The 18,805-nt window shown below is 44.4% G+C and overlaps 1 protein-coding gene across 2 annotated transcripts in view; it reads right to left on the bottom strand.

Moving 5' to 3' along the window:
- The window catches only part of LOC126089994 (solute carrier organic anion transporter family member 74D), a 258,239-nt gene that overhangs the window by 45,820 nt on the left and 193,614 nt on the right, over window positions 1-18,805 (bottom strand). For both annotated transcript variants that reach the window (XM_049906953.1, XM_049906952.1), the window contains exon 7: window positions 16,230-16,593. In XM_049906953.1, the coding sequence (XP_049762910.1) occupies window positions 16,230-16,593 (364 nt within the window). The remainder of the gene's footprint in view (window positions 1-16,229; window positions 16,594-18,805) is intronic.

The raw sequence follows: 18,805 nt of genomic DNA on the forward strand, positions 1-18,805 counted from the left end.
ACCCTCTCTCTCTCTCTCTCTCTCTCTCTCTCTCTCTATATATATATATATATATATATATATATATATAGGGTGAGTCACCTAACGTTACCGCTGGATATATTTCGTAAACCACATCAAATACTAACGAACCGATTCCACAGACCGAACGTGAGGAGAGGGGCTAGTGTAATTGTTTAATACAAACCATACAAAAATGCACGGAAGTATGTTTTTTAACACAAACCTATGTTTTTTTAAATGGAACCACGTTAGTTTTGTTAGCACATCTGAACATATAAACAAATACATAATCAGTGCCGTTTGTTGCATTGTAAAATGTTAATTACATCCGGAGATATTGTAACCTAAAGTTGAAGCTTGAAACCTCCGACGTTCAGTTGCGTGTTGTAACAAACAGCTGCAACATACATCGCGTTTCTACAGAATGATCTGCCAACGTTGCTCGGAAATGTCCCACTGGAAACGCGTCGACGTATGCGGTATCAGCATGATGGTGCACCCGCACATTCCGTAATTAACACTAGGCTGACCCTTGACAGGATGTTCGACGAGTGTTTCATAGGACGTGGAGGACGCATAAATTGGCCAGCCCGTTCTCCTGATCTTACACCTCTGGACTTCTTTCTGTGGGGTACGGTAGAGGAGAATGTGTACCGTGATGTGCCTACAACCCCAGAGGATATGAAACAACGTATTGTGGCAGCCTGCGGCGACATTACACCAGATGTACTGCGGCGTGTACGACATTCATTACGCCAGAGATTGCAATTTTGTGCACCAAATGATGGCCACCACATTGAACATCTATTGGCCTGACATTTCGGGACACACTCTATTCCACTCCGTAATTGAAAACGGAAACCACGTGTGTACGTGTACCTCACCCCTCATGGTAATGTACATGTGCGTCAGTGAAAAAGACAAATAAAGAGGTGTTAGCATGTGGACGTAATATGCTGTTCCAGTCTCTTCTGTACCTAAGGTCCATCACCGTTCCCTTTGGATCCCTATGTAATTCAGTGCTCTCCGATACGCACGATCGAACAGCGGAGGAATGGTACTCAAGCGTCAACTTTACGTTACAATATCTCCGGATGTAATTAACAGTTTACAATGCAACAAACGGAACTGATTACGTATTTGTTTATATGTTCAGATGTGCTAACAAAACTAACGGGGTTCCATTTAAAAAAACGTAGGTTTGTGTTAAAAAAGATACTTCCGTGCATTTTTTTATGGTTTGTATTAAACAATTACACTAGCCCCTCTCCTCACGTTCGGTCTGTGGAATCGATTCGTCAGTATTTGATGTGGTTTGCTAAATATATCCAGCGGTAATATTAGGTGACACCCTGTATATATATTGAGATCAACGTTGTGCGGGAGGACGACGGTTCAATCCTGCGTCCGGCCATCCTGATATAGGTTTTCCGTGATTTCCCTAAATCGCTCCAGGCAAATGCCGGGATGGTTCCTTTCAAAGGGCACGGCCGACTTCCTTCCCTGTCCTTCCCTAATCCGATGACCTCGCTGTCTGGTCTTCCCCAAAACAACCAACCAACCAACCAACGTTGTGCTTAAATCTAACAGCCGGAATCATAATCCACATCCGTTGCTTGTATTGAATATGAAAATGAGTAGTAAAGTAAAGTTACCCACCAAATGAAAGAACGTAAAGAAAATGAGGCCTCTATACAATATATATGTGCAGTTCATGGTTTGAAATCGATTTTGGTATAACTAAAGTTATCAGAGCAAAGTTATTTCGGATAACTAATTTTATGCCTATCACAACAGGCACTATTCAAGTCAAGATATAATTTCATTAAGTAAACATCAGGGCCAAAAGTTAATTTTTCAGTACGATCAAAATGCCATTGCACAAACGGCATTATTCTCTTAAACTTGATTTCTGAGTAAAATACATGTTTCATTACTGGCAAAATGGAGGAGTGCACGAAACAAGTTCGCAGACACAGTCAGATGCACGTTTGTTGAATATTTTGGAACAATTTTATCTTTGAACTTTGACTAATTAAAAAGGAAACAATTTTGGTTAGATACTTTCACTTTTAAAGATAATTTTGGACATGATACTTTCAATTTTGAAGAGAAACCCTGAAAGTTTTTTCTCGTGTATACCGCCACAGCGTAGTTTGGTAATTTGCCGATAGTCAGCGCTAGTCGCAAACACGGCGAATGCAGATGCCGTGCTACATAAAGGGACAAACTTTCATGAAAGGGCCTCCCCAATCACCAGATCTCATTCGGTGTGACTTTTTTCTGTGGGGACACATTAAAGATCTGGTATATGTACCGCCTCTACCACGTGATGTAGCAGAGCTCCGGGAAAGAATACGGGAAGCGACTGCTACAGTCGACAATGCCATGCTGGAACAGGTATGGCAAGAATTGGATTCTGGCATCTGCCGGGTCACTCATGGTTCGCATACCGAATGTTTGTAAAAAAAAACTTTCAGAGTTTCTCTTCAAAATGCAATATGTACGACATCTGTACAATGTTTAGTTCTTGTACGATAAATAATTGGAAGTGTTCCCGGACTTTATGTACACCACGTACTTAAGAATGTCTCAAACGTGTATATTTATTAAAGAAAGTGAAGGACAGCGGTAAGACAAGCCAAACTGGAGGAAGTATCCAACCTTTCCCATGCACCATGCACCTTTCGCAAGTGCATCGGTAGATTGGGCATAAAACACATAGTACACTACTGGCTATTAAAATTGCTACACCAAAAAGAACTGCAGATGATAAACGGGTATTCACTGGACAAATATATTAAACTAAAACTGACGTGTGATTACATTTTCACGCAATTTGGGTGCATAGATCCTGAGAAATCAGTAATCAGAAAAACTACCTCTGGCCGTAATAACGGCCTTGATATACCTGGGCATTGAGTCAAACAGAGCTCAGATGGCGTGTACCCGTGCAGCTGCCCATGCAGCTTCAACACGATACCTCAGTTCATCAAGAGTAGTGACTGGAGTATTGTGACGAGCCAGTTGCTCGGCCACCATTGACCAGACGTTTTCAGTTGGTGAGAGATCTGGAGAATGTGCTGGCCAAGGCAGCAGCCGAACATTTTCTGTATCCAGAAAGGCCCGTATACGACCTGCAACATGCGGTCGTGCATTTTCCTGCTGAAATGTAGGGTTTCGCAGGGATCGAATGAAGGGAATGAAGGGTAGAGCCACGGGTCGTAACACATCTGAAATGTAACGTCCACTGTTCAAAGTGCCGTCAATGTAAACAAGAGGTGACCGAGACGTGTAACCAAAGGCACCCTATACCGCCACGCCGGGTGATACGCCAGTATGCCAATGACGAATACACGCTTCCAATGTGCGTTCACCGGCATGTCGCCAGACATGGACAGACCATCATGATGCTGTAAACAGAACCTGGATTCACCCGAAAAAATGACGTTTTGCCATTCGTGCACCCAAGTTCGTCGTTGAGTACACAATCGCAGGCGCTCCTGTCTATGATGCAGCGTCAAGGGTAACCACAGCCATGGTCTCCGAGCTGATAGTCCATGCTGCTGCAAACGTCGTCGAACTGTTCGTGCGGATGGTTGTTATCTTGCAAACGTCCCCAGGTGTTGACTCAGGGATCGAGGCGAGGCTGCACGATCCGTTACAACCATGCGGATAAGATGCCTGTCATCTCGACTGCTAGTGATACGAGGCCGTTGCGATCCAGCACGGCGTTCCGTGTTACCCTCCTGAAACCACCGATTCCATATTCTGCTAACAGTCATTGGATCTCGACCAACGCGAACAGCAATGTCGCGATACGATAAACCGCAATCGCGATAGACTACAATCCGACCTTTATCAAAGTCGGTAACGTGATGGTACGCATTTGTCCACCTTACACGAGGCATCAACAACGATTCACCTAGCAACGCCGGTCAACTGCTGTTTGTGTTTGAGAAATCGGTTGGAAACTTTCCTCATGCCAGCACGTTGTCTGTGTCGCCACCGGCGCCAACCTTGTGTGAATGCTCTGAAAAGCTAATCATTTGGATATCACAGCATCGTCTTTCTGTCGATTATTTTTCGCGTATGTAGCACTTCATCTGCGTGGTGTAGCAATTTTAATGGCCAGTAGTGCAATAAAAACACAACCAATTTTGAGATCTTTCTTAGCGAGCTTTAAAGAATAATTTTGAGATGTGTTGTTAGTATTTGCAGAGGCAGGTAGTGTAGTTGATATAGTGTACGTAGATGAATACAGACGCTTCATCGAGAGACAAGCATTTCTGTATAATTCTGCAGCAAGTGTTCCGGCATAAAGACAAGCGCCGGCACGAAGATCAAGAACGATACAGCAGAGAGGGCTGTGAGACGACGTCAGCCAATAGCATGCTGACTAGGACCGCACCACGACAGGACCGGCCTCTATCCGAAGAGAATTTAAGCGCCGCTCCTGCCAGCCCTGGCCGGACGGTAGAAGATGCGAACTAGTACGAACGGACTAGAAGAGAGCAATAGATGAGCTGTGGCTTGTGATCCATATGAACTTGTATGATTAATTTGCATGGAATTTGTATATAACAAAGGACATGACTATTTGCAGGTCGCCAGTTGCTGGCGACCTATCATGTAGAAGCAAAAGTTAAGTACTGTCAATTCAATTACGGTAATAAACTCCATTAATATGATTTGTTTGTATGTTGTCTAGCTATCCGAGTACAGCTTCCTAGGCACCCTATGAGAGACGAGTACGCAGCATTCTACAGCAAGAATATCGTAATTTACGGGAAACAGTTCCCTTACCAGGCAAAACGTTTAATATTCCTTTCCGTTTCGTGACCAATGAGGCATTCCAGATCTGCAGAAATGTAATGAAACCATACTTACGGTATCACTTGACAACCGAGGGAAGAATATTCAACAGCAGATTATTATGAAGGGAACGAAACTCAGTAATTACACATTTCGTATGTTGACATAAAAATTAAGAACCATTGTGCTGGAACCCTTCCAAAATTAATTTTACCATTTCAACTATTTTTTGAGTGCCACCCAGCGTTACCTCGAATTGCGATGGAACATTCTCAAGACCTCTATGCGTCAGTACCCCAAGTGGAAACAAAACAATCACTTAATTACAACCACATCAGTCACCACCAAGATATGCTGAGCAATATCTTTAGGCATGCTTGCTACACCGCTGCCCATTTCATTTCAGAAAAGATGTTGCATGTGCTGAACACTCATAACCAGAAAAACAGTCGACTGTAGTTTATCACGTTTTATTTGCAATAATATTCCAAGAACTTTGTTTAGATGCTTCACTTATGACTTGAGCTGAAATCGATAGTTTTTAGGAATTGATTTGATCCCAAAAAGCTGTTTTAAGCATTTTGATGCCAGGTCTGAAACACGAAATCAGTCTAGTGAAAGCTATTTCTCTGTTCAGTTTCGTTATCTGTCAGATTGCGCGGCGCTGCATTTGACACTTGAATGGAAACAAAAGCGTGTCAGTTGTACGACTTCGCCACTCGCCGCTTTGAGGCGCTGTTCCTGAATTCCAGCGGACGTGGTGTGGACGAAACAGGAACGAATCGCTGACACGCCACCTGTCTGCATTGCTTCATTTATTAACGTAGGGTGACCCGCAACAGCGCCAAGTCGCAGCTGCATCTCCCCCAGACGTCCAAGTCGCGCAGTGCGCATCGACCCACAGAACGAAAACTATCAGCTTAATTATTCCCAACATGCAGGTTATATGCGACAGAGCACCAATTCGGACTGAGCAACTAATCCGCCATTCGCATGAAGTGATTCAGAGAAGCCATACTAAGTTTTAACAGAATGACTGATTGTGTATTTAAAGGCCACATTTGACTACTGTATGTTGAGTGTCTTAACGGCTAGCATCATCTCGCTCTCATGAAGACCTCACGGATCTTATTCTCGACTGCGTAGCGGAACGTTGCTCATATTCAAATGTACCTGCTAATACTTCCGCATTCTACGAAACATAAATATCTCCTTACTAGTGCCAACAGCTCTTTCGACAATTCTCTGAAATACTTATTTGGGGCCAGCAGCTGTGGCCAAGCGGTTCTAGGAGCTTCAGTCCGGAACCACAGGATTGCTACTGTCGCAGGTTCGAATCCTGCCTCGGGTATGGATGTGTGTGATGTCCTTAGGTTAGTTCTAAGTTCTAGGGGATTGATGACCTCAGATGTTAAGTCCCATAGTGGTCAGAGCCATTCTGAACCATACTTATTTGGTAACCACTTCCTTCTTCGAAATTATGTTTGTTTCCAGTGGCTCATACGATTTACTTGAAATTACGGCGACAAAACATCTGCTACTCGCGTATGAATTACTTATTTACATTGTAAAAGGTGCGTCTAAAACTTCTGATGAAGGGACTGATATGCCAATGAGCGTAAAAAAAAAAAATGCTTGACTACGCATGAGCCTGAAAGATCAAATAGGGAAACGCAGTACACGAAGCGAATACAGATTTTTCCGCTGTGACCTCTCGTCGTAAGTGTGACCAGCAGAGTGGCAATGCAAAAGCGTAACACATAAACTGCTAATTTGTTTAAAAAATGTAAAGAATGACAAACAACACATGTTCAAATGGTTCAAATGGCTCTGAGCACTATGGGACTCAACATCTTAGGTCATCAGTCCCCTAGAACTTAGAACTACTTGAACCTAACTAACCTAAGGACATCACACACATCCATGCCCGAGGCAGGATTCGAACCCGCGACCGTAGCGGCCGCGCGGTTCCAGACTGTAGCGCCTAGAACCGCATGACCACAGCGGCCGGCCACAACACATGTAACAAAGCCGTAAAACACGAGCAGAAAATCTGTTCACTACTGGCCCAGCATTTGAAACGGTTGATGATCGAGTGCTTCGTATCGATCATGAATCAGTATGAGAAAAAGTAATTAAAAAAAATGAACAAATACGAAGAGGATTCTCGCTCTGAGGGTTCCATGCAAACTTAATTTCGTATACAGATGATAATATACTGCTCAAAAGAGTAAGGGCAACACGACTTTGGGCGTCTGTCACACTCCACTGAGCAATAATTGAGGACTGGGTGTGTTCCTAAATTATACCTTATTTTTTTACAAATTAAGTAAACAACAAAATATCGTTACATCTTCATAAGATGAACTGAAATGTAACACAGGTGGCGAAAACATAATGGAAACAAGCATTCTTCTTGCCATCCTGGGTGTTTTTCACTGGACTTTGAGAGCTTCAGCAGTATGTAGGGCCTTCGTGAGCGTTAATCACTGCGTGATACCTACGTGGTCGACTCCATGTAAGTCTACGGAGGTCACCCTGCGGTATCTACATCTACATCCACATGGTTACTCTGCAATTCACACTTAAGTGCCTGGCAGAGGGTTCATCGAACCATTTTAATACTACTTCCCTACCATTCCACTCACGAATGGCGCGTAGGAAAAAGGAACACCTAAATCTTTTCATTCGAGCTTTGATTTTTCTAATTTTATTATGATGATCATTTCTCCCTACGTAAGTGGGTGTCAGAAAAATATTTTCACATTCGGAAGACAAAGTTGGTGATTGAAATTTCGTAAGTAGATCTCGCCGCAAAGAAAGCCACCTTTGTTTCAGTGACTATCACCCCAACTCGAGTATCATATCACCCCTACTGCGCGATAACACGAAACGAGCTGCCCTTCTTTGCACTTTTTCGATTTCCTCCGTCAATCTCACCTAGTAAGGATCCCCTACCGCGCAGCAATATTCCAGCTGAGGACGGACAAGTGTAATGTAGGCTGTCTCTTTAGTGGGTTTGTCGCATCTTTTAAGTGTTCTGCCAACAAAGCGCAGTCTTTCTTTCGCGTTCCCCACAATATTATCTATGTGATCTTTCCAATTTAAGTTGTTCGTAATTGTAATTCCTAGGTATTTAGTCGAACTGACAGCCCTTAGATTTTTGCGATACCCAAAATTTATCGCATTCCTTTTAGTTCAAAATGGTTCAAATGGCTCTGAGCACTATGGGACTTAACATCTTAGGTTATCAGTCCCCTAGAACTTAGAACTACTTAAACCTAACTAACCTAAGGACATCACACACATCTATGCCCGAGGCAGGATTCGAACCTGCGACCGTAGCAGTCCCGCGGTTTCGGACTGCAGCGCCTAGAACCGCACGGCCACCGCGGCCGGCTGCATTCCTTACCCATGTGTATGATCTCGCACGTTTCTTTGTTTAATGCCAATTGCCACTTTTCGCACCACACAGAAATTCTCTCTAGATCATTTTGTAATTGGAATTGATCGTAAATTACGCGTCATCTGCAAACAATATATGCCACTACTTTGTGGAACGCCAGATATCACTTCCGTTCTACTCGATGATTTACCGTCTATCACTATGAACTGTGACCTCTCTGAGAGGAAATCACGAATCCAGTCACACAACTGAGACGATACTCCATATGCACGCAATTTGATTAATAGTCACTTGTGAGGAACGGTATCAAAAGCCTTCTGAAAATCCAGGAATATGGAATCGATCTGAGATCCCATGGCGACAGCACTCATTACTTCATGGGGATAAAGAGCTAGCTGCGTTGCACGAGAACGATATTTTCTGAACCCGTGTTGGTTATGTACAATAAGTCATTTTCTTCAAGGTGATTCATAATGTTCGAGCACAGTATATGCTCCAAAATCCTACTGCAAATTGAAGTCAGTGATTTGGGTCTGTAATTCAATGGGTTCCTCCTATTTCCTTTCTTGAATACTGGTGTGACCTGTGCTACTTTCCAGTCTTTAGGAACAGACCTGTCGTCAAGTGAGCTGTTGTATATGATTGCTAAGAATGGCGCTATTGTGTCTGAAAGGAACCTGATTGGTATACCATCTGGACCGGAAGACTTGCCTTTCTTAAGTGATTTGAGTTGTTTCGCAACACCTAAGACATTTATTTACTTTTATGTCACTCATGCTAACAGCTGTTCTGGTTTCTAATTCTAGAATGTCCGTTCCCATTCTTCAGTGAGAACCCATGAGATTTGTTGGAGAGTCTGTGGTGGGACGTGGGACAGGACGACCTTGAACACGTCTGGCAATCCTGTCCGATATATGGACGAAAGGGGCTTCGAATGGGACTCACTGCTGGCCATTCCATAACGTCACTGTCCAAGTTTCGCAAGGCATCTCCCGTCAGGCCCGCCACATAGGCCCTGACATTAGAAGGAATTCATGGATCTGTACGACGTGCTGCCTGGCGGTAAGGCGATATGGATAACGACAAGATCCATATGGCTGTCGACACTGAAGCCTCCCAACAGCACCACAGCACCTTGGAAATCAGTAGATTTCCTGGGCAACGTTTGGCAGGTACCACTCACCACGTGTCCTCGCACACGAACACGGTCGTAACCTTGCATCCAAGGATATCTGAACCCGTCTGTAAATAACACGTTTCATCAGTGAGAAAGTAACCAGTTGACATGAGAACGACAGAACTGAAGGCGAGCTGCAAGGTATTGACGTATCAAGTGGGGTACTGCAACAGAGTCTGAGTCGTGAGGTCGTTTTTCGTAACCTGTTCATTACAGTCCGATCGAACACAACCGCTCCAGGGACCTTTTGAAATCGTCTTGCGGTGCTCTGGCGGTATCCGTACGACGCAGAAACGCAGAATGGTCACTATCGGACTTCAACTGCGGTTTTAATGCCTCGTTGACTTCGTCCATCACGACTTGCGTACTGACCTCTGTATTCTTAGCGTGTCCACAACCTATGAATGACACATCGAGAGGCATTGGCATGCGCAACACAAAAGGAAGTCCATTCTTTCTGGATCGAGCAGACCGCCCGTGTAACTTGTACTGTCGCATGCATGGGCGTGGCTGAATACAAAGTCGACAGATGACAAGTGCCATCTGTGTACCTTATTAGAAAACACCGAGACAGTGGCAATCATTGTAACGCATAACACAGCCAATAGATGGCGAATGATTTTAATTGTTGCCTGCATTGAAAGCGGGCATATCAAGCTTTGCAATAAGACCACAGGTAGCACCTGTGTCATCTTATATTAACATACCGGACGTTGATACATGTGTTCACTTAGTTCTTTTGAACAGTGCAACATTTGGCAGATACCACTCGCCGCGTGTCTTCTCACACGAACACGGCCGTAACCTTGCGTCAGAGGATTCCTGAACTCGTCTGTAAATCACACGTTTCGTCAGTGGGAAAGTTACCGCATGACATGGGAACGGCGGATATTAATAATTTGTTGTGGCTTAATGGTTTGGTATGTGTATTTCTAGTGGAAGCCACTCCGGGCGACTCGCGTGTCTGTAACGCATCCCAGTTAGCCAACGGGGAAACGGGGCCCACAGTTTAGCGTGAAATCAAAACCACATCTGGAGACTTCTCACACTCACATCGTCGTGAGAAGAAGGCTGCGTTAAAATGAAGCTGTGTTTGGTCTGGGCGGACGTCACAAGACATCCGTGCAAGTTGATCTTTCATTCCTTTACTCAGTGTTCTTATTACAGAGAGCAAACACCCGTCTGACCGAACACGCTGAGCTACCGTCCCGGCATACCGCTAGACCACAACACATACAATGAAGAGCTCTTCTATAAGTTTTGATCAGTGAGTTTCCTAGTATCTTTCAACTGTATAGACCTAGAAGCGTAAATTAAATACTCAGCCAAGGAAACGTAGACCTTACAATTTCACATAAATTTAAACTTTGTACCTCTAACCAATCCTGAGAAAAAAGGATCTTTGTAGACGGCCATATCTTTTGGTTGCGTTAACTTAGATGCTTATCTTATTTACTCCGCCAAGGAAGCGTAAACTTTAATATCTGACATAAATATCAGCTTGATACCTTTATCGATCCTGAGAAAAAGTGATCTTAACAGACTTGCAGACAGACCGCAAAAAAACTTTTTTTTTATATACTATTACTATATATTAACAATTTTCTGATTTTTTTCGTTTATTTATACTGTAAAAGTTTTCTTCTTATCAGATTTCACGATGCTGGATGAATGGGAAGTACGTTGTAGGTTTTGATGAGTTAATCTGCAAGTATTGAAAAATGTGACATAAAGGGCCGTACCTCGTTATTGCACTGACGTAGAAACTTAAATTTTTCACACCGCTAAAGGATCATAGATATTATTATGTGACATGAATTTCAATATCGTACCTTTAACCGTTCCTGAGAAAAAGTGGTCTTAACAGTGAGACAGACAAACACCCAACAGAGTGATCCTGTGAGCGCTCAGTTTCCACCGGCGGAGGTACAGCACTCTATATAACAATCACTTTTTAGAGATTTGGAATTTCCAAGGTATTCACTAAAATCCTACTAAACAGAGCAGACCCCTACCAGTCCATCAAATTGGAGAACACCAAGCAGGTTTCACGAAAGGACGACGCTGCCTAAAACAAACCCTAAACTTTAAAAACCTCGTAGAATACAGAAAATCAAGAGCAAAATAATTTCTTTCTACTTACATCAACATTAAAAAGTCAGAACTAGAATCTCTGATCTCTGTACTAAAACACTAAACCTAGACAGCAAAACCACAAACCTAATCAGATAAATCCTTACCCACACATTATCTAAAAGAATATTAGTGAAGAACACTCCGACCCTTTTTAGATAGAAACTGGTGTACGGCAAGGGGACGGACGCTTCCCACGGCTGTTTAAATGTGCGCTAGTAAAAGAAGTCAGAGAATGGGATACAAAGCCCATTAGTGGACTCAGACCAGGAACAAAAACAAAGACATTAAGGTCAGTTGCCTAGCTTTCGCTGACGGTATGGAATAGCAGAAGTTTCAACGTGGTAGGGAATCTCGAATGTCTGAAAAGGGAAATGCTAAGGCTCAATATAGATATAGTGGGGGACAGTGAAGTGAACTGGAAAGATGACAAGGATTTCTGGTCGGATGAGTTTAGAGTAACATCAACAACAGCAGAAAATATATAACAGTAGTAGGATTTGTTATGAATAGGAAGGTAGGACAGGGAGTGAGTTACTGTGAACAGTTCAGTGATAGGGTTGTTCTCATGAGAATCGACAGAAAACCAACAACGACAGTTCAGATATACGTGCCGGGGTTGCAAGCCGAAGATGAAGAGATAGAAAAAGTATACGAAGATATTGGACGGGTAATTTAGCAGGTAAAGGAAGATGAAAATCTAATAGTCAAGGGGCACTGAAATGCGGTTGTAGATGAAGGATGTAAGGGGTCCGTAGGCCCTTACTATAGATTTGCACTCGGCACAGGTCGATAGGGCGAACAATCGATTGTGTTGAGTTGCGAGAACGAGTGTGGAGCTGAGCCAGTCCCATGTTGCGGGTAGAGGAGTGTGGAGGCCTGTTGTTGTTGTAATGCGAGGCTTTATCGACAAAGGGAGTTGCCATCGCCGTGGTTTCACCCCTTTGTACTAGAATAATACCGGGAAAGTGAAGAAGTATAATTACGAGAGTGATCAGTGATATTTCTAGTGCCGATATTTTGGTTTCGCGTCTACCGCGCCGGCATCATTTTGGATTGCAGTGTTGGATTGCAGTGCTGGATTGCAGTGTTGGATTGCAGTGATGGATTAACGTGTGACGATAATGGAAAACGAAGAAGCCGGTGCTGAGATTAGCCGTAATTAGATATGTATGACGAAGGCAGTGGCTGTCTCCTCCTTTTTGTGTTTTTGAGACGAATATAGGTCCGTGATTAGTGAAACTGCGTTGGTGTTTTTCTTGTTACCAGACATTTCATTATTACAGCATTTGAGAAGGACGAACTGGAAAGTAACAACTTCCGTAGCAGTCAATTCCGATTGCCAGCCCCATTAGGTACACGGTCACATTAATAATAATTATTGGGCTGCTATTCGATCAGATCAGGTCGGCTAAAATAAACGGAGGTGTTACAAGGAGTAGAAGAAAGGGTTACGAAAGAATGTGGACTAGGTACTAAGAATGAGAGAGGGGAAAGACTAAATTGAGTTCTGCTATAAATTTCAGTAACTAATAGCGAATACTATGTTCAAGAATCACAAGAGTATACTTGGAAAAGGCGAAGAGATACGGGAAGATTTCAGTCATGGAATCCGGCAATTTCAATCATGAAATCCTGCACTTTTAGTAATAAAGCCACAAAGACTTCGCAACGATGCAGCTCGCAGTCATACATCGATATCACCGTGTGGATCGACCGCAGGTACACCGGGCTACTGACTAATAAGTCGACGGTGGCAGAGCACTGTATTGACACTAGGCACTCTATGGTGTGCTACAACGTCGAAATTTTAGCTTCGACTTCATCTTTCTGGGACTCACTAGTGAAAGAAGCAACTGAAATTCTGTTGTCAACGAATTTAAGTAATAAAGATAGCGGCTTCAGCTTGGACAAATCATGGAATCTGGCACTTTCTGTAATGAACTCACAAAGACGTCGTAACGATGCAGCTCGCAGTTCAAATAAATGACTCTGAGCACTATGGGACTCAACTTCTGAGGTCATTAGTCCCCTAGAACTTAGAACTAGTTAAACCTAACTAACCTAAGGACATCACACACATCCATGCCAGAGGCAGGATTCGAACCTGCGACCGTAGCGGTCTCGCGGTTCCAGACTGCAGCTCGCAGTGATACGTCAATATCACCGTGTGGATCGACCGTGCAGCCATAGATCTAATTTCATGGATATCTTGTACCGCGTCTTTGGCGCCTTGTGTGTCTTCGACAGCATACACAGGGGCGAGGTCCGCAGGCTTAAAAGGACGGATCAAGTGCTGGAGCGTCAGTCACCCGGCTCACTCTGAAGATGGCTGGACGGCATACAGTCAAAATATCAGAAGAAGAAGTGTAACTTACGAGGCTGCACGTCCGAAATTTTGCGGAACAGGAATGAGGGTTTCGTCGGCCAGGGCCATGGCTAGCTTAGTCAGACTAAAAAGGAAAAGAATCAAGGACAGGAATTCGCGGCCTAGGCGAAATCTCCTCCGCCTCTTCACAGGGCAATGTGACACCTGCCGATTGACGCCCATCCTGGCATGATGCTGGAGAGGGTGATAACGACATTACCCAATGGGATAAGGGCCGAGTACACCGTGCCTCCAGCCACTAGTCACCAGTAACCATTGCCAGTGATATCGATTCACTAAAACCTTGTCCACAGCCCTGCGTAAGGGAACTATCTTCCACCTCGTCATCCGACGATTCCCATGGCGGCCTGGTGATAGACTTCTCACTCACTGACTGTCACGCCAAGTCGGCACCACACACTGATGCACCCAGCCACCACATGGACGTACGATCGAGAGTTGTTTCGTGTACAGCATCTCGTCGGCCCAGCAGACCTTCTGGAGACTCCACACCTACCAGTCTCCCCCTTGGCAGAAAATACAAACGGTCATCCGCTCCCGTCCGACACAGGCCGTGGTTCGTATCCAGATGCCTTCCTACCAGGATCAACCGCGCCTGTTGGTGCCGTGGACCAGGTCATGAGTCCCCCTTTCCGACCCCACTTCCCAGTATCCACCGCCAACACCACAAAAGAAGGAGAAGATACCTCCTATCGCGGTTTATAATTCCAAGAATTACATTAAACTAAACACTGAACTGCAACGCCTTCTTAAAGGCCAACTGTGGGTAGTTTGTCAGAAAGACCATGACCAGTACCTGCTTGACATGAAGGATAACTACCTCACAGTTCTCAACTTTGTGAAGTCGAGGGCCATGATTTATTACACACATCAGGCTTCTGGTAATAGAAGAACAAAAATCGTAATCAAAGACCTTCTCTCCGAAGTTACAGAAACAGACATCAAGGATGAATTACACTGTCCCAAGTTCCTGCATATTTTCATCCACCGATACCATGATACCCAGACCTTAATCCCGTTATCAACCCATGTTGTCTGCCACTTTAGGAGAGAAGATGTCGAACGTATTTATCAAATGAGGAATCTCCCAAGCAACAACGTGCATATTGAACCATATGAAGGCCGCAACACTTGCGACACAGTAGTAATTACTGCTCACTGTCTTGTGGTGTATCAACTGTGCTGGCCCACATGCATTGGAGGATGGCTAACGCCCAGACTAAGAAAAACCAACATGCACTCAATGCTTGTACACGACCCCCACAATCTAGCTTCCTGGAAGGACTTCCCTTTATACCAGATGGCGGTGAAGTCTTCCTGCCATCCAAGAAGGAAATTGAGGACTAATCCTTGCCACTGTGGGAATGCAGTCATTTCCCCGTTTTATAGGGCCAACCCAATGCTCATCAAACTACAGACTCTCTTGCACGTGACACACTTATGACACAGCGATCCCTCCAGCTCCATCCTCTACTTTCGCCGCTGTAGCACAGTCTCCTCCTAATTATCCGTCTGCTGTGACGAATACCAAACTCCACCAAAGAGAAAAGCCATCTGCAGCCTCCTCACACTCACCTTTTTACATGCCACAACCTTCCACTGCTGCACCTTCTTCATCTGTCACAATACCAACTCCTGCCTGCTGTTGTTCAACCAGCTCCTCCAGGATCTCCCCTCGGTGGTCGAGACAGATGCTTTGTTTTGGATGACATGCGAGAGGTCTTCCAGGTCATCTCCCTGCTCACGCTGCCCTACGTCAGGCTGCTTTCACGAAACAGCTCAGAAGATCCATCGGTCAGAGCATGGGCTCTGAAAGGTCATGGCTCTTGTTGAAGGTTTCAGCCAGATTTTAACTGCGAACCGCCTACCACACAACCACCAGCTCCTCTGGATCTAGTCATCCGACAGCGTTTGACAGACTGATTCAATGTCAAACATCTAACTTGGTATTCACACATCGCTACTCCCAAGGGCAGACTCCTCCTTAAACTGGAACGTACACTGACACTGTCACTCTATGACTCTCACATTCCCGCACGTATACATGTCTACTCCAACTGCCAGCCAGAAGCTCTGGATGTGGCCATTTTCAAGAATGCGAGTCCAGTGCGCTACCCACTATGCCACCTCGCTCGGTAGGGAGCCTGATAAGATCATCCCCAACACTAATCATCCGCCCCCCCCCCCCTATGCGCCAAAAATAAAAAGAATAGATCTGTCTGTACGCAAAATTGCGGAGCACAGTAGAAAATTACCAGAAACAGCGTCTCTGAGTCATAAGATGAGCTCTGAGAATTTCTACTCACTCTCCGGAATGCAGCAGCGACCTGGTGGTGGCGTCGCCAGCATCGCAGCCGAGGAAGACGTAGGAGACCATGCCCATGACGGTGACGATGCCGACGATGACGTTCCAGCCGGCGAGGTAGCGCGCGCGCGGCCGGAACTTGGAGATGACCAGCCCCGAGGTGAGGATGCCCACGGCCGAGAAGACGAGCCCGACTGTACCGGTCACCAGGCTGGAGACGCTGGCCGACTGCCGGTACTGCGTCTCGATGTACTTGGGCATGAAGATCCAGTAGGGGCTGTAGCCCACGAAGTAGAAGATGCCCGCCAGGTTGTTGCACATGAGCGTCGAGTTCCTCAGCAGCCTCTTGAAGGTCTTCATCATGTCTGATGAGAAAGGAAAAAAAGAAAAACTGCATGAGCGGAGATTGCAGTATTGTTCGTCAAGCATAGCTGTAAGATTTTGAAGATAAATCCTACTGTGGCTCGAAGCGGTGTTATAGGTGCCTTGTCAACCAGAGGTGTATCGAAGGAGCATTGCTTTAGACTACAGTGAACCATAAATGGAAACTGCTGTCTGAGATACACTGGACAATACTGTCCATGCATCAGTGACCTATTCTGTACCCACCAGCTACAAAAGTTTCCTCAATATGGAGTTTTGTTAAGATTTTTTTAACATTCAGACAACACTGCCTTAAGACAAGAAGCGAGATCAACATTGCAAACAGCTTCCTCCAAGAACTGACTTGGAAGGCGAGGGGGCATATCCCTCAATCCGTAGGACATCAGCGTTGACACTCTGCTCCTATGTAGGCTAGTACAATGATCCTGCATGAGGACATCGCACACAAAGAGCATTGATGTAGTCTTGATTTAAACGGTATATCTCAGTAGTGAATGTCTCAAGACAACTTCACTCCGCCAGTAGTACCACACTGTTGGCCACTGGAGCTGTATCATCTAGTATAAAGACAGACGTTGCTGTGCAGACAGAGAGAAAATCGACCCAAGGCACTCTCTGTTCCCGGGTTCGATTCCCGGTGGGGTCAGGAATTTTCTCTGCCTCTTGATGACTGGGTGTTATGTGGTGTCCTTAGGTTAGTTAGGTTTAAGTAGTTCTAAGTTCTAGGGGACTGATGACCATAGATGTTAAGTCCCATAGTGCTCAGAGCCATTTTGAGCCACTCCCTGTAAAACGATCGTCAACAGACTAGATCCATTTCCCATTCACGTTATAGCTTTCTAGCAAGCTTAACAACTCTGGAAAGAAGACGCTAGCTGGCCGCTGTGGCCGAGCGGTTCTAGGCGCTTCAGTTCGCTGCTGCTGTTGCTGCTACGGCAGGTTCGAATCCTGCCTCAGACATGGATGTGTATGATGTCCTTAGGTTAGTTAGGTTTAAGTAGTTCTAAGTCTAGGGGACCGATGACCTCAGATGTTAAGTCCCACAGTGCTTAGAGCCATTTGAACCATTTTTGAAAGAAACGGAAAGTTGAGAATCAATGCTGACCTCGCTACTGAATGAATAATTACCGCTGTCTTTCGATATATATTGAACACTAAACCGACGACGCACTGGAGCCCCGAAATGGAACCTCTGAAACAACTGAAAGTGTTCTCTGAAAGTGAAGAAAATACTTCCATTTGAGGAGAACCACACGTCGCCAAACACTTGCTGATGTATTCAAAAATGGGACATCCTTTCATAAAATATAATCTGATAATTCAGAATAACATGGCTGTCAACGTCAACACATCCCACCGTTCCCACCCCTAAACACACTCCATATCCTATCGCAAAGCAGCTTTAACTGACTACCTCTCCCAGACAATGAAATCCGCTCCGTCTTACCTCCTTATTCACTTTGACTCCTCATCCCTTCCACTCTTGATTAGACCATCCTGTCTACACATCAAACTCCGTCTCACTTTTTTCTTCCCACTATCCACCCCATCTCCACAGTTACAACCAAAAAGTCCCCCATATTCTTTTTGCCCTCGTCGGTCAACTTTGTACAACACATTTTCTCCTTCATAGACTCTTTTCTCGCAGTGCAAGTCCTTCAGCTTTTAGCCGAAAGTGTAGTATTGTTTTTAGAAGGACGTCACCATTTCTGTGATGTGTTTTTAACGTACGTATTTCGGTTTTTGTCTTTTAGTCTTTAGATTTTTAATTTAAAACACCACAGTCTTAATATTTTTAATGCAGAAAGCCAAAGAATTCATCCCTCGAGCAAAGCACAATTTCTTATTTTTCTCTTTATTCTCCAGACATGTTTCGCTGAAGTTACATCATCATCAGTGGGTTTTACGAAATTTGCTATAAAACAAGACAAATGTTTTTTACTACTAGCACACACACAAAGTTGAGTTTATTAAGGCAATATTTACATATCTGAAAAATGGAGAAAATTTTGTATACTAGTATATACCTTGTTATCACATGCTGCGGATTTCTTGGATTTTGTGTAATTCAATGTAGAACTTACTGTTCTATATTAAAGTCTAAGATGGCAAACTTTGGAACAAAACATCTACATCGAATTACATAGAATCCAAAGAATTCACAGCATGTCGTAACAAGGTGTGTACAATATT

This window comes from Schistocerca cancellata, chromosome 1 (genome assembly GCF_023864275.1).
Source record: "Schistocerca cancellata isolate TAMUIC-IGC-003103 chromosome 1, iqSchCanc2.1, whole genome shotgun sequence".
Lineage (NCBI taxonomy): Eukaryota > Metazoa > Arthropoda > Insecta > Orthoptera > Acrididae > Schistocerca > Schistocerca cancellata.